The sequence below is a fragment of the Eublepharis macularius genome, chromosome 7 (genome assembly GCF_028583425.1).
Source record: "Eublepharis macularius isolate TG4126 chromosome 7, MPM_Emac_v1.0, whole genome shotgun sequence".
Lineage (NCBI taxonomy): Eukaryota > Metazoa > Chordata > Lepidosauria > Squamata > Eublepharidae > Eublepharis > Eublepharis macularius.
In genome coordinates this window covers 77668432-77685220 of record NC_072796.1, presented here as the reverse complement: position 1 = coordinate 77685220, position 16789 = coordinate 77668432, and the positions used below count along the sequence as shown (strand labels likewise).

At 39.5% G+C, this 16789-nt stretch overlaps 1 protein-coding gene across 1 annotated transcript in view; it reads left to right on the top strand.

Annotated features, from left to right (window-relative positions):
• The window catches only part of CDH2 (cadherin 2), a 167628-nt gene that overhangs the window by 131181 nt on the left and 19658 nt on the right, over positions 1–16789 (top strand). Inside the window, exons 5-11 of the mRNA XM_054984914.1 lie at positions 1496–1651; positions 2400–2544; positions 4367–4539; positions 7654–7791; positions 8238–8423; positions 13849–14105; positions 15337–15479. Coding sequence (XP_054840889.1) covers positions 1496–1651; positions 2400–2544; positions 4367–4539; positions 7654–7791; positions 8238–8423; positions 13849–14105; positions 15337–15479 — 1198 coding nt within the window. The remainder of the gene's footprint in view (positions 1–1495; positions 1652–2399; positions 2545–4366; positions 4540–7653; positions 7792–8237; positions 8424–13848; positions 14106–15336; positions 15480–16789) is intronic.

Below are 16789 nucleotides of genomic sequence, written 5' to 3'. Positions count from 1 at the left end.
GATTGCATGAAGTAGAATTCAGTCATCTGTACGAAGCCCAAATATGTAGCTGCACTGTTTGTCAGAGATCAGCTGGTTACAGATATCCCAAAAACATTACTGTTAAAGAATTACAAGTGAGGGACCTACAGGACTTGCAGGAGGCATCTCATTTTCCCCTGCTCCACCATGTGCTCTTTCTCTTTTCTGCCCTCATAGCTTTTCCCCTTTTCCTGCTTCTATCTCTCCTTCCCACCCACTTTTGTCTTTCCCCATCTTCACCTCCCCCCCAGCAGCCTCTCCCCTATGGCTCAGTTTCATGGTGCTGACTGAGTCAAACCCAGTTGCATGGAGGAGAATCTGGAAGGACTTGTGGAAGATACTTCACTTTTCTCTATATCCCCTGTGTCATCTTTCCCTCCTCCAGGCAGCCTCCATAAGCTCACCTTTCCTTGCATCCTTCTGTCCTTCAAACCCGCTAAATGACTTATCTTTTACCTATCCCCCGTCTGTATCTGTATTTATTAATTTGTTTCATTTACATACTGCCTTTCTCCACAATGGGGACCCAAAGCAGCTTAAATCATTCTCGTCTCCATATTATCCTTACACCAACCCTAAGAGGTGGGTTAGGCTGGGAGTATGTGACTGAATCAAAGTCACCCAGTGAACTTCCACTGCAGAGTGGTGGTTCCAATTGGGGTCTCCCACATCCTACTCTGAAATTCTAACCTTTACACTACACTGGTTTCAGGGGGCGGGCTGCTGTTGAACAGTAGCAAACAGCTGAGCCTGGGTGAGTCATGCAAGACATGTGGAATCGTCATCTGGTGGTTGTTTCTGGGCCTAACCCCAATGAGTCCTCCCTCAATGGCCCAAACAGCACTGGAAAAGGCCCTGCCCCTCCCCCTGCCTTTTACTGACAGAAACAAGGCCTGGAATACTGGCCAATGGTTGCCTAGCAACAGCCACTGAAGGAAATATGATTTTTAAAGCTACAGGGGCTCCTTGTATCATTTTGGGGGTTTTAAACCCCTCCAATGTTTTTAGATTTCAGATTTTTCTGCAAACGTGAGGCATTTTACATGTTTGTAGGAAGATCTGTCTTGTGCATTCATGGCTCTAGTCCCTGGATTTAAGTATCCTCTGATCAGGGCCTCTTGGCTATTAGTATATAAGACTGAGCTGCAAAATGTTATACCTGAAAGCAAGAGAGCTGTCTACCCAATGAAAGTCAAATGAGTTGTGGACTTGTATGATGTTATTTGGTAAACGTATGTGAGTCATTCTATAGATCTTAAATGACAGTCCTATCTTTCTTTTACAGAAGTGGCTCAAGTACAGTCCACTTTTTAACAAGGAGTTAATAAATTGAACCGACTTTTCCAATAAGTAATTGCACTAGAATGTTACTAGATTTTTTTTTGTTTAAAAAGTAGCAAGATTCATTTGTTTAGAAGCTAGCCCTTGTAATTACTCATGTGTTTAACAAAACCATCATCTTCTTGGCATGTAGATCAGATCTGATCGTGATAAAAGCCTTTCCCTGCGCTATAGCGTTACTGGGCCAGGAGCTGATCAGCCCCCAACAGGCATCTTCATCATCAATCCCATCTCAGGTCAACTGTCAGTGACAAAGCCATTAGATCGGGAACAGATAGCTTCTTTTCATGTAAGTCCTTGATTTACTCTGAACCGGAATTTTAAATCAGCGTTCTTAGCATCCGTTTTGAATTTGAGCAGCATATCTGGCATAGTTTTCTCAGTTTTATATTTAAAACATTTGTACTGGATCTATATTTCTATATATTGTTCCTTTTTATATAAAATAACAGAATTTCCTGCTAACGAATTTGACTGAAAAGATCAGAAAAAAGAAACAATGGTGTGTATTTTGTATTTTCAGTTTTTCACCATTGTTACAAATTTTAAAAGTTAGCAGAAGTTAGTAAGTATATATTATTAATATAATAGCCTTGACAGAATATAAAATTGTGTCAGATGTAATTTAGAAAGAGAGAAAGTAAGGACATTCTTAATTGGCATTCAGTTGGAGCCATTCTTAAATCTTTTTATGGTATTACAATTATAAATTAAAGTGCACATGAGTCTGTATTAACTAAATGCAAAGTTTCATGTTTGTCTAATGTTGAGAAAGTTTTATCTAAAGTAATACCTTGTTTTACTTCCATCGGGCATTGTGGGGGTTTAGTTCTCAGAAAGTTGTGTGGTATATTTGCTCAGTTAACTTTTTAAAGTTTCCCTCAAGTGTGCTGACATGATCAAGATAGGGTAACAAAAGAAAATGCTGAAATAAATCACGTTAATGGAGTTCCATTTAAAACGTCCTGTCAGCAGCACTAATTACCACGCAGATGACATGTTTCGCAAGTTTTCTCAATTTCTAATGATTTCTGCAGCTGAGGGCACACGCTGTGGATGTAAATGGAAACCAGGTGGAAAATCCCATCGACATTGTTATTAATGTCATTGATATGAATGACAATAGGCCTGAGTTCTTACACCAGGTTTGGAATGGGACAGTCCCTGAAGGATCAAAGCCAGGTAAAATACTGGAAAATTTTCAATTATTTGTTACTATTTTTCACTTTATTTTTAACAATAGGATGTTAACTGTCATTAATTAGGACTTTTATCACCTACAAAAATGTCACTATTAAAGTTTTTGCTGAAGTCTTCCCCATGAAACAAGACTACTCCTCCTTAGGATCTTTATTGGAGAAGGAGGAGTGTTTTACAGTGCAATCCTAATCAGAGTTATTCCAGTCTAAGCCCATTGAAATAAATGGGATTAGACTGGAGTAACTCTGTTTAGGATTGCACTGTTAGTCAAGGATGGGTAGTAGCTATTGCAGATGAATTGCTTCATGGAGAAAAAAATAAGCTGCTCATCTTCTCACTGTCTAGTATGAGTGTTGATGTAACAGCCGTTAGCAGGCACTTGTAGTTTTCAGGCTCAAGAGCTACTTCCATATTAAACTTACACAAGTAGAAGCAGCCTCAAACTTCAACATATTGTGATGACATCATCATGCACATTAAAACAAGATTTGCTGTTGAATTGTGATCTGGTAAGCCATACCTCTGGGTAGATAGTATGTGGCTTGTTAAGCAAAGGAATGGCCAAACTAAGTTCATTCCTTGGTGAGAGATAATAATGCTTAGTGTTTATATACCACACTTAAGACTATATCATCCTCAAACAACTTTCCAAGGTAATATTACCTTAGGGTCACTATCATTATCTCCATATTGCAGATTCTGGATTTTTGGGGGGTTTTGCTTGCTTTTGGTTGGAGTAAAGCCAAAACACAAGCCGCTTTAGTGTGTAGTGGTTAAGAGCAGATGGACTCTAATCTCGAGAACCAGGTTTGATTCCCCACTCCTCCACTTGCAGCCTGCTGGGTCAGTCACAGCTCTTCCAGAGACCTCTCAACCCCACCCACCTCACAGGTTATTGTTGTGGGGATAATAATAACATACTTTGTAAACTGCTCTGAGTGAGTGTTAAGTTGTCCTGAAGGGTGGTATATAAATAAAATGTTGTTATTCAAAAGAAATTTCCTGAAATCTCGAACCTTCAGCATATTTAAGTATGTTTTTAATGTATTCAGCATTTTAAAATGGCTTTTAAATATAGGCTTAGAATTCTAAACCATTGTCAAAAATAGTCTTGATTTAAACAAAGCTATTTGGGGAATATATGCTCCAAATCAGAGCCATTTTTTAAAAAAAGTCTTGAAATCCTGGGTGAAAGATTTATTAGCTTGATAGTTTTCCTTTCCAATTCTCAGTCTTTGAACATGATCTGATTCGTATCTATATGTACAAAATGAGGCTATTTCCTCTCTTAATTTCTCACATGGCCTTTCAGTCTCTTCCAAAATAGAATGTACCACTATTAAATGCCAATAGCCATCATTACTGTAAAAGTCAACTTTGTAAATAGAATTATATGGTAACTAAAATACCATTTTTTGTGCTTGCTTCTGTGTTAAACTGGAAATAATTTTTCCCTAAAAAATCAACACGTACCCTCACACTGGACATTATAATTCGCTTATGCAGAATGATATTTATTTTAGCTGAGTCAGGGATACAGTTATCTAAATGTGAGAGTTTACATATTCATTAATAGCACTGTGGAATTGAACAGTATCATTGCCTGGAGAATGTGAGTTTTGATACTTTTATAAACACATTCGTTTTTATCTTCTGTGGCCTCATCTCATTAGTTGTGGGCTTTTAGAATAATGTGAGTTTTAAACAAGGGGAGGAATGTGAAGCGTTTGGTCAGAGGAAGTAAATGGTTGGAGTATCTATGTGACTTGTATTGAACCCTGAAGATTATTTGTTTTGTCCTTAGGAACCTATGTGATGACTGTCACTGCTATTGATGCAGATGACCCAAATGTATTGAATGGAATGCTGAGATACAGAATCTTGTCACAGGCCCCAAGCACTCCTTCTCCAAATATGTTTACAATTAACAATGAAACAGGCGACATTATTACAGTTGCTGCTGGTCTTGACAGAGAGGTAAGGCGGATCTTACACTGCAAAGCTATATATCAGGGTTCCCCTGTGTGGTGCCTTTGGACACCTTTCCTGGTACCTACCATTTTAAAAAAGTGGATGGGGCCATATAGAGCTTTTAACTAACAGAGCTTCTGGTTTCCTTTCTTTTATTTCCTTTATTCATTAGCTCATTTGACCAGATATCTTAAGCTTAAAGGCATATATACACAATACATCAACAATTTAAAAAAATGTGCAGAGTTGCATAGTAGCAGGTAAAACAAGAATTGACCATTGGAGATCTGATTGGCTGTGCAGACTTTTAAGAAGTTGTTTTGGCAGCAGTTGCCACCACAGCACAAAGATCTTCACTATATGACAGAAGACAAAACAGTGTGTATGCAAGAAAATATTTTCAAGCAATATGTTCATTTTAAAAGGCATTTTGTTAAACAGAGCTTCTGCTTGAAATGTTGAAGAATTATTATTAGAGTTATTCATGACTTGACAGGGGGACTAAGTGGGGGGCTGGGGGCTAGGAGACAGCTTCCCCTCTCACTTCAGTGTGCTCCAAATCTTTTTGGAGCATACCAAAGTGATTTAAATACTCCAAAAATTCCAAAAATAACTAACTAGTTTATTTACTTTAGAGGGGAAAGGTCAGGTGAAATCAGAATTGAAAATTTCTCAGGTAATTCAGCACACACACCAGAACACTCACAGACTTCAGTTCATATGCTCTTCACAGATACTTAAAAGGTACTCTTTTGAGGCTTTGGTTCCCTTGTTTTCCCCAAGCACTCTAGTATATTTCCTTTTCTCTTCTGGTGTTGGGAATGCTGGTACCTACTTTCTAGTGCCCCACTTTCCTGCAGTTGTTAACTGAATCTGAAGGTCTCCATAGGCAGTTTCCAACCACACCTGATGAGAGATATCATTCTCCAAAGCTACCTCCCTGTTTGACTGAGTTTGACCTCTCTTTTCATTGGCCCAGTTGGGAGTCTGCACCTACTTCCCAGACTTCCTTGCCAACTTTTCCCCAGTTCTCATGTTGGTGTTAAAACTACTCTCCGTTAAGACTCTGTCTCCCATCTCTTCACACTGGATTCCTCTCTGCTGGGACAGAAAAAAGACTCTCCTTTTTCCAGCTCACGCCACCCAATCAGATCCCTTGGTGTAGCCTGTCACTCAAAGCTCTCTGATTCTTTGAGGGGTTAACCTTGAACAGTCCTGCAGCTGTGTGTGTACAAACCTTCCAGGCTTTTAAAAATGTGCAATCCATCACAGCAACCCTAAAATGTTACTAGGGATTTCTTGTCAGAAACATTTTCCTCATTCTTAGAATCTGGCAAATTGCCACATTTGGAGTGAGTGGAGAAGAAATATGCTCTCCAATCAGCTTAGCAGTGATCCTCTTAGGGTTTTGTCTTTCCCTTGGGCTGTGGCTTAATTCATTTAGTTTTCTCAGTCTGTTCATTCCTTAAGCACACCTCTCTGCAGAAAAACAATTGTTGTTTTACTACATTTGACACACAACTTATTCAGGACATGATTCAAACAAGAAATCATTATACGGGGTCAGGGGGAGGATAACTGCTTCTCAAGGATACACACACCAAAAAAAAAACCTTCCAGCAATAAAACACTCAAGGCAATAATATCTCAAAATAATAACAAAATTCTTATCTTTTCTAATTTTCTTCATGGAGGATGAACTGAATTTTGTATAATAACATCATCCTACCAATCTAAGATATGTTACATTGCTCAATTCTGAATCAGAAGTAGAAGGGAAAGTAATATGTGTTTACATTTGACAGCTTACAATCTGGATAAAGCCAGAAATTATCGTGGTATTTCTAGTAAAAGCTGTTTAAAGCTGATTTTTCTACTGTTTAGGAAACATAAGTATTTATAAAATCCCTAAAATGAGAGCATTTCTTTCTAAAGAGGAAGAGTGAGCTTTGGCTTAGTTTCAACAGTGATTTAGGAATACGCTTTCCCAAGAACCAATGACTGTTTCTAACAAAAGAAAAAGCAAGAGGTTGGCATTACTATTGGGGAGGAGGGAGGGATATCTAGTTCACACTGTTTAACAGTTATGAAAATAACTAGGGTTTGGGTTTCTGTTTCAGTAACGGTTACTTGTTTCTGTTAGCCCTGCTTGCACCAGTTTCCATAGTGATATTGAGAAGTTGCCGCTAGGTTGTTACCCTTAAGCTTCCCCACAACAAAGCCTTGACAGTTTGAGTCATTTGACCAAGAATGTGCCCTCCCATACTCAGTTCTCATGAACCTTTTCTCTGCACTCATCCCTGATTCAGTTTGAATTGCTGTGAGACAAATTTCAAAAAAATCTGTGTCCCTTACGCTAAGCAGTTGGCATTCATTTGCTGTTGAAGGGAATAGTGTTGCATACGTTGTTATAAGCAGTTCAAAGAAAGAAGAAAAAGGAAAGGGTACAGAAGTACCAGAGGTCCATAATCAGTATATATAAGGAAATCACAAATAGAAAAATATACATTGTAATTACAAACTTGCAAAAAAATAATAGAAACATCATAGTGCAATTAAACATATGCTATACAGAATAGAGAGGATGCCAGCTAAATTCCTGTTTCGGTGTATAAATCATCAGTTGTGAGCAACCTTGTGCACATAATTTTGAAAACAAGGATTCAGAAGTTAATTGGTGGTATAAAATACATTGTACTTCAAAGAATAAATATCATGGCTTCAATCTTCATTGGTCACAAGCAACCTTGCATTTCTAAATGTAGAAGCCAGAGACTCCAAAACAATTCATAATGAGTAGGTTGAAAAAAAAATGTAGCTCATCTCCCAAAGGCAACTAAAGTAAATATTGTATTCATGTCTTTCCTTTTTCTGCTATTCCTGAGATTCGTACCCCTTGGTCTATAAGCTATTCAAAGTGAAACATTCATGGAGTTTAACGTAGTTAGATACAACCTGTTGTTGTAAACCTAGCACTTCCCAGTTTAAATGATGTTAACTAGAATGAGCAGCATGATGAACTCATTGCATAGCAACACACATTTTTATTGAACACCTGCTCTCCGGTTGGAGTGTTGGCTCTGTTTGTAACTCCTGTTGGTGTCATTTTGTGTTTTTTAGAAAGTACAACAGTATACATTAATAATTCAAGCTACAGACATGGAAGGAAATCCAACATATGGTCTTTCAAACACAGCAACTGCTGTCATTACAGTGACAGATGTCAATGACAATCCTCCAGAGTTCACTGCCATGATTGTAAGTCTACGGGAAAGAAAGAGGATGAAGTTTGTGAATGGTCTGTACTTAAAAAAGGTTTTGCTGATTAGACCAAATAGATTGAACATGTCTCTGACTTTTATTAGATGCTCTAGAAGATTGCACTGCTTTGACTGAAGCCTTATTTGCTCAATTAGCTCAAACCCCAGGATTTTTTCCAAAGAACAAAAATGATTTTTCAGAATAGCTTGAGAGGAACTTTTGAGTTTGAAAGCTCACATTACTGAATGGTAGTGGCAAACTGCCAGGTTGTTTCCCTCTACCAAAGTACTATGGGCCAAAAATATTATCCATCATTTGGGTCACAGTGTATTCGGCTGGCCGTTAGGGTTCCTCTGTGTTGCTGAATGGTCATCTCGTGATGATTGCATGTTGCTGCTGTGCTTGCTCACTTGTGTGTAATACTGTGTACTTTTGGATTGCAGTTCTATGGTGAAGTCCCGGAAAACAGAGTGGATGTTATAGTAGCTAATCTAACTGTAACTGATAAGGATCAGCCACATACTCCTGCCTGGAATGCAATCTACCGAATGACCAGTGGAGATCCCTTGGGCAGGTTTGCCATTCTTACTGATCCGAACAGTAATGATGGTTTGGTAACTGTTGTAAAGGTAAGTGATACATCTCACCAAATTAAGCAGAGGCAAGCAAATGGGAGAGTACTGAGTAAACTCCTGCAGTTATATCTAAACAATAGAAAAGAAGTAGATATCAAAATAGACACACACATACATAAGTGGAGATCACTCTAGGACTCGCAGGAGTCACTTCATTTTTCCTGTATGTGCTTCTCCACAGTACGTTCTCTTTCTCTCTTCCTGGTAGCCCCCATATCCTGCCTTCTTTCCTTTCTTACTTCTCTCCTTCCCACACACCAGCCACCCTACTTTTTAACCAGCACCACCCATTCTTCAGCTAGAGTTACTTATTCATTTATCCTCCACCTTTCTTCCCAGCTGGAACCCATAGCAACTTCATCTGTCTTCTCTCCCTCCACTTGAAGCCAGTTGGGTGATCTTGGGTCAGTCATAGCTTCTAGGAGCTCTCTCAGCCCCACCCACCTCACAGAGTGTTTGTTGTGGGGATAATAGTAACATACTTTGTAAACTGCTCTATGTGTTAAGTCGTCCTGAAGGGTGGTATATAAATTGAATGTTGTTGTTGTTAATCCTCATAACTGCTCAGTGAAATAGATTTGGCTGAGAGTGACAATTTGTGTTAGCAAGGTGTTCAGTGGTTGCTGTTAGACCTGGTCCATTGAGTCTGCCCTGAAAGGCCAAAACAGCCCTAGAAAGATCTCTGCCCTTCCCCCTGCCTTTTACTGAAGAAACCAAGGCTTGAGGCTGGCAGTGTTGTGGTTGCTTAGTAACAGGCACTGATGGCATTTGTTTCTTAAAGCTACAGGTGCTGCTTTATCGTTATGGGAGGTTTTTTAAGATTTCAGGGGTTTTTTTTTTGCAAACCTGAGGTGTTTTCCAGGTTTGTAGACAGATCTGTCTTGTCTGTTAAGTATTTACAGATTTTGCCATGTTGCAATGTAGCTATGTTGATACATACACACATACGTATGTGTGTGTATCCTACCTCTTTTGAAAGATTATCATTCATCTTTTGGAAAGCTTCCCTAAATGCATTTCTATATATTTGAAGGACAGGGCTAGACTATTTATAAGGACATATTATACAATCTAAGGTCAGTACATGCATCTTTATTCAATAAGGTGATTTGGTATTCGCTCTTGCATCACAGAACTCTTGCAGTGCAATCCTAAGCAAAGTTACATCCTTCTAATTTTATTGAAGTCAGTGTACACTCTATCTCATACTGATGGACTAATACTGGATCTGCTTGTTTAGAGACCTTGCAAAGAGGGTCTGTAGCTTTCAGGATGGCTTGACTGTCCTATCTTACTCATTCTTGCTTCTCGTAGCTGCTTATATTTTGTATTATAAGGATTACTTACAAGTGATGGATATGTGAGCAGAAAACAGATTTAGATAACCTAATCACCAGGAAGGTGGCCAGTGATTTGCTTGATACAGAGTTAAAGGGTAAAAATGTCTAGCCAAAACACAGCACCACAGCTGCTTTTTGATGGTATGTATTTGTTGCTGATGCAGCCCATATACATATGGGTGTGACTGGGCATAAGTGCTCATTATTATTGCCAGGCATCTAAAAGAACAGCACAACATTAAATACATCATCCCAGGAAGGGCTGCATTCTGGATAGCATTATAATATCCATGTTTATCCAGTTTTCTATAACCTCCCACACTAGAATGCAACTTAAGCACACTGAAAGCATAATATCCGTGTGCTTAAGTTGCCCCTCTGAAAGACAGTCCTGATCAAGAAGAGTTTTGCCCTTGATTTCAGTGGAATATTCACTGTGGGCCAGGAGAAAAACTAGTTGTTCTACATGGTTCAAGTCTCTGTAGCTGCATTTTCACAAGGGATACTAATTGTAGTAGGATCTGCTAGTAAGAAGCACATGAATATGTGCTTTGTATTATGGCACAAATGATCTATCCCACACTTACAAGTAGAACACTCTGAAATAGAAAACCAAACAGAGATTAAGGCAAATCTCTATAAAGAGAGGCAAATAAAGGCCTCCAGAGTATTACCTCCTTGGAGTAGCTCAGGTTTTTTCAAATTCAGTTCTTTATTTTAAACCTGTTTGGATATAGGGGGGGGGGATGGTAAAACTAGGTAAATAAATTAAATGTGGTGGAAACTCCCCAGAGAAGCACTAAGCCCTTATTAGCTATAATCCAGTTGAATTACTCTTGAAAGAGTTGTGTTGTATTTTGCAAGCAATCCTTCACCAGTCACCATGAAAAGGCATTAATTTTAGCAATATAACAAGAATATAACTAGATATTTTCAGCCTTTTTATCGTCTACATTTGGTTATGGAACAGTAAAAGTTTAATATCCAGTACTGAATTATCCAGAACTCTTATTTAACCAGCTTCACCCATAGGGCAAGTTTCTCTTCAGTCACCACATCCCATTCCCTCTTCCACTGCTACCTTTCCAGCCAACCCATATGATATCTCTGGTTTTTGCTGGGTTTCTGATGGCCAACAGTTTCATCTGATGTCATCCTCAGGTGATTCCTCCTTGGCCTGCCTCAAACTTCTGAGAGCCAGCATTGCTGCTGCATAAGACAGCTCAGAAGAAGGGGAAGGGGAAGGGTTTGGCCAGTCATGGAGAATGGCATTCCCAGTGGGATGGGGTTTGGTTACTGTGGATTCCTCTAGGTAGGGAATAGATAAGAGCATTAAGATTGAATATCTGGGACATTTGAATAACCCCCACTCCCCATGAATACCAGATAACAAAAGCTAAACCATAGAAATAGTCTTTGAAGTGCTCAGAATTCTGTAAACAAAAAGGTATCTGAGAGTGTTGTGCTAGTATTCTTGATCTTTACAAAATTTAGCAACGATCTGTCTCTGAGAGGTCGTCCAGGCATCCTATGCTTCCAGGTTGGAATTGCAGCTAGGAACACAGGAAAGCTGCCTGGTGAAAAGAAACAAGTATCCTTATTTGAACACTTTTTTACTAGCATGCTTTGTGGGGAACAGTTGTGCAGACACTTCTTCTGCCTTCAAATAGGGCCACAAGTTAAACACTTATCTAGCCACATAAACCTACATTAGTCATTTATATCATTCTCATAGAGAATGAGAGCCAGTTTGGTGTAGTGGTCAAGAGCTCGGGACTCTAATATGGAGAGCCGGGTTTGATTCCTCATTCCTCCACTTGAAGCCAGCTGGGTGACCTTGGGTCAGTCACAACTTCTAGCTCTCTCAGCCCCACCCACCTCACAGAGTGTTTTGTTGTGGGGTAATAATAACATACTTGGTAAACTGCTCTGGGTGGGTGTTAAGTCATCCTGAAGGGCGGTATATAAATAGAATGTTGTTGTTGTTGTTGTTGTTGTTGTTGTTGTTGTTGTTGTTGTTATAGCCTTTAAAAAAAAACCCTTTCCAGCTTGTAGAAACTTCCCTGCTTGATTGCCTAAAGCCAATTCTTAACTTGCTGTAGGTGAGTTGAGATGCTGCTGTTTTCAAGTCTGTGGTAAAACTTGCATTGGTCCAAGGCAATGTGGCAGATTATTTAGTTATAGGTCCCTATTTAGAAGCCTTCTGGCATTACAGATCTGCCTGTTACACTGAGCCTTGAAGATGAAGTGGACATTTCCTTCTGAACAACCCAGAATCTGCCAGCTTCACTTAGTAAAGCTAAACCTAAATTATGTAGCTGCACTATTCCATAGCTGGCCTGAGATAAGAGACCATGTATCATAAAAGTCAGGGGTTTCATTCCAGCTGAGTGTTGATGTCATAGTTTCTTGACGGACATGCTTCTGTTAGAAGATAGGATCGTCCATCTCTGACAGCTAAGTATTGATCATCCAGGTACTAATAAATCAAAATAACTAAGTAGTAACCAGTGTGAATGGGGGTTTTCACCAGGGTCATTGCATGGCAGCAGAGGAGAAACTTATCCTATGTCCACCAGTAATAGTAGGAGGCCTCTGACTTGTATTTAAGGACAGCTACCTCTCACTACCCCAGAGCTACTTCACTGATTGCCACTGCAGAAGCTAATTTTGTGCCCATTCTCCTCTCCCTGCTGAAGTAGCTGGTTCAAAGAAGCTCAGTGAAGCTTCAGCACAGTTCTATATCGTTGGCATGGGAGGGCCATCCACTCATATACGGGGAGACTTCTGATCTTACAAGTCTCACCTGTACACCAGGGATCATAGATCAGCTGCTTTGTCTTGTGAAATCAGAGGAGCTGAGGAAAGGGTGTTGAAGGTAATGGGACAGGATTCTGAACCCAAGCCAGTCAAAGTGAAGTATCAGTAGGTCAACAATCTGTATTTCATTGTAAAAAGCATTTTATGGATTCTCTGTTCTGCTTGTGACTTTATACTTTTGAAATGCTAGTTCCTAAATTAAATTTATGAGTGAACATTGTAAAGTGAATCCTCACTTTTTAAAAAATGGCTTGAACATTTATTTTGTTCACTAAGGTATCTACCATGTCAAGTGATTCAAAATCTAACTATGGTGCGTAGAATAAGAATAAGCTCTCATTATTGTTTAGCTGAGATATGACCACAGACTTTCACAGCAACACCGTGTTTAATTTGCATCTTCCCAAATATAAGATAGCCTGTTACAAGAATCCTGAAAAACAGTATGACAGGGTGGAGTATTTATTGTTCTGGTTCAGCGTGAACAAGCCCCTCCTAGATAAGTACAAACGGAAGACCTAATTAGACATTCTCTAAACATGAGGGGGTTGGGGGAAACCACAGTCCAACTCACATTTAACAAGTGATTGTATTCACCTTCAAAATGGTGTTGCAGGGGGTGAAATGGGCTCATGAGTATTACAGAGGCAGCAATGGCTTTGTTGGTCACTGCGTTCCGCCCAGCATGCTTTTGCAGCTAGAAAAGGGCTAGCTGTTTCTCTTAATGCTTGTTCCAGATGTTGGCCCAGGAGGCACGTCTCCCAACAGTAAGGTGAACAGCCTGCCCCTACAGCCCCCCACCCCACCCCCGTGGCCCTTGTCTATCTGGAAATGTATGCTGGGTGGACAGCAGGTACAAATGAAGACATTCCTCCCTGCACTCACACTCAGGAGTCCATTTCTCTATATACACACATACCATTTTGAAGTTGAGTGCAGTCGCATGTTAAACACGTTAAACTCCAACCCACCTCACGTTTGGCACATGTGAAATCAGACCCGGAGACTTCCAGAGAAGTAGTAGACCCAAGCAGGGCACAATGCAAAAAGGCTGTTTGGGGTTTAGCTTATGCCTATTGCACCTAGCACTGTGAAGAAACTTGGAAAAAAAGATGTATATTATTTTCCTTTTACACAAGAAATAATGGGTATTTTTGCATAGCTCTGATATACCAACAAGTTGTCTGTTTAAATGTTGAAAAGTCCTGGAGTCAGTGACGGCTACAACTACTGACGTATGTTTCATATTGTTTTGCCAGCCTATTGACTTTGAAACCAATAGGATGTTTGTACTCACAGTAGCTGCAGAAAACCAAGTGCCTTTGGCAAAAGGAATTCAGCATCCTCCTCAGTCAACAGCAACTGTATCAATTACAGTCATTGATGTGAATGAGAGTCCATATTTTGTCCCAGACCCAAAGATTGAGCGTAAGGAGGAAGGGCTGCCTGCTGGTACCATCTTAACGACTTTTACTGCTCAGGACCCAGATCGTTACATGCAGCAGACTACTCTAAGGTATGGCAAGAAATATACCAACCTTTTCCCCTTGGCTGCTTATACATAGGAACCTTATATAGTCCTTAACCCTCGTAACATTGCAGAATCTTAAAAAAACATTAACCTCAAGCAGCTCAATTAATTTCTATATGCCTCATCTGCTAAACTCTTAGATAGAATTACAGAAGGTGTGGGGATTGGAAACAGCAGGTTCTGTCTTTTCAATGTTCATCATCGTGATGTTTCCACTGGCTGCCATTAGAGGTCTCTGTGACTTTTGTAGGTCTTGGAAGCACAGCAGTCCTCAAAACTAACTTTCAGCAGGGTGACCATCCTACTTTAAATGATGCTTAATTGACTTTTTGCTAGCTGAATTGGAATTCTATGTCAAATTCATAAATATCCTCAATATCACCAGCCTTCCATAATAATGCTTAGTTGGCTGCACACAAATACACAATTTATACAATTCATCAAAAGTTGGGAGGAGTGTAGAGAGAATATTGCCCTCTGGTAGTCAGTTGTGTCCTTTGTATGGTAAAACTTTCATTCTAATGCAAGGTTAGGAGTTGGGCAGTACAAAGGTGCTGAGATTCTTTAGCCTAGTCCTGAATGATATTGTGGCTATCAGTGATTGATAAGACATCAGTTCTAGTAATGCATATTATTTAATTAGTTTGTGAGTGTGTATTTGCCTTGAAAGAGCAGGGGAAATTTAGCACAGTTACTGTGATCACGACGAAGAATGCTGTAAGTATGTTAAAGGTTAACAAATTGGTGTCCTATAAATATTAAAAAATAGAACCAGAAGTGTGGGGCAGCGTTGAGAAATTTGGTGAAAGGTAGTTCAATTTATTCCAGATATTTTATTATTTAATAAGAGTATGATTTTATAAACACACTTCAGCTCTTCCATCATGAACTAGGTATTATCTGATCCACTGCCAATCCTTCCACTTAGTCCATTTTTCTCTTTTATCCCTGCACTTAACTCGTTGTAAATTCACTTCTGGTTCCCTGGAATGCTCTTATTTCTGGCTTTCAGTTAAGTTCAGAGTTAACTGTACTATGAGGCTTATTTGAGGACTGAAGTCTCATATTGACCCTTAGATGAATCCCAGTTTTGTAGCACTTGCATGAAACATTTTAAACACAATGAAGTGTATTCGGATAGTGTTTGTATTCATGGGACTAACTTTTCAGCAAGTGATATAACAGTGATATAATGTTTTATGTTCAATTGTTGTAGGTACTCAAAACTGTCAGATCCTGCAAACTGGCTGAGGATTGATCCTAATACTGGTCAAATAACCACAACTGGTGTTCTTGACCGAGAATCACCACATGTCAAAAATAACATGTACAATGCTACATTCCTTGCCTCAGACAATGGTATGTACCTAGTGAAAGTGGTGAATATTTGAATGCCATGTATTTCATAAAAGGGTAGGTATCAATCAGTCAATCAAAAGAGTTTATTGCCTATAGCCATAGGCCATCGCAATTCACCAGACATCGACTGATAAACAATTAAATCCATTATCACAGTTTGTGTAGGTTACTAAAATTAATTAAAACAATACAGTATGCCAAACTATCCCAGGAGTCATGAAACAGCCTCATTCAGTACCAGCTTAGATCTTTTTGGCTGCAAGTATTAACTGAGAGACTCTATAGGACACATGATTATCAGTGTCAGATAACAAAAACACAATCTTCTCGATTTCAGAGTATGAGTTTGTCACTGATAGGATTCTGGCCAAAAATTTAGCTCTGGGTACACTATATAATGGACAATAAAGTAGGTAGCGGGAAAGGTACCACTGTAGGTAATCCACAAATGCAGGTGCGATGTTCCATAGGGGCATGAGAATAACGCCCTGCCAAAAGAGCTGTCTGCATCATCTGAAAGCGCAAAGCAGTGAAAGGTCTCTGAGGTTGTAAAGAGAAATAGTGGCTAGGTAGGGAGATCTTAAATGGTCAAATTTGATTAGTTTATACCAAGGAGCTACCTTAGATTTTAATATTGATAGCTGATCCATCACTGCATCTGACTTGTAGATCCGCTCCTTAACTGGGAGGTTGTTGGCTGAGACCCCTAACATATCATCCGGGATGGTATACCTTTGGCAAATGGTGGATAGAAAGCCAGGATGTGTGGGGTCTTTGGATAGTAAGTAATTTACTGATTGACAACTTAAGGAGTCAGAACTGGAAAATTTGATCCTTTTCCAGTATTTTAAAACTGCAAGCTGTACCTAAGGGAGGGGAGTCCAGTTTTGGCCCTCATCAGGGCAGCAGGAGCGCCTTTGGGTAAAGCCAAAATCCGTCTCAAGAATTGGTTTTGGATTACCTCAAGACTGGTTAGAATGTCTTCCTTCCAACCCCACACTTCAGCTCCATATAGGAGGTGAGGGACTACCTTGCTCTTAAATAATTTCAGTGCTGGATCTATCAGTCGACTCCCCTATAAAAGGGTTGGTATAAATGTTCTGTTAACATGACAATGAAGTATAGCATCAAATGATTCTTATGCACTAAACCAGTGCAATGCTCTAACAAAATTTGTAAATAATACCTGCTGTTTCTATAGTTGTGTTAAGCAACAACCTTGTTCACCCCTGAGTCTGTTCTCAAACATTCTTGCAATACTTGAGAAACTCAGACCCTCTGAGCTTCCTGTACTGCACTGGACCCTTACA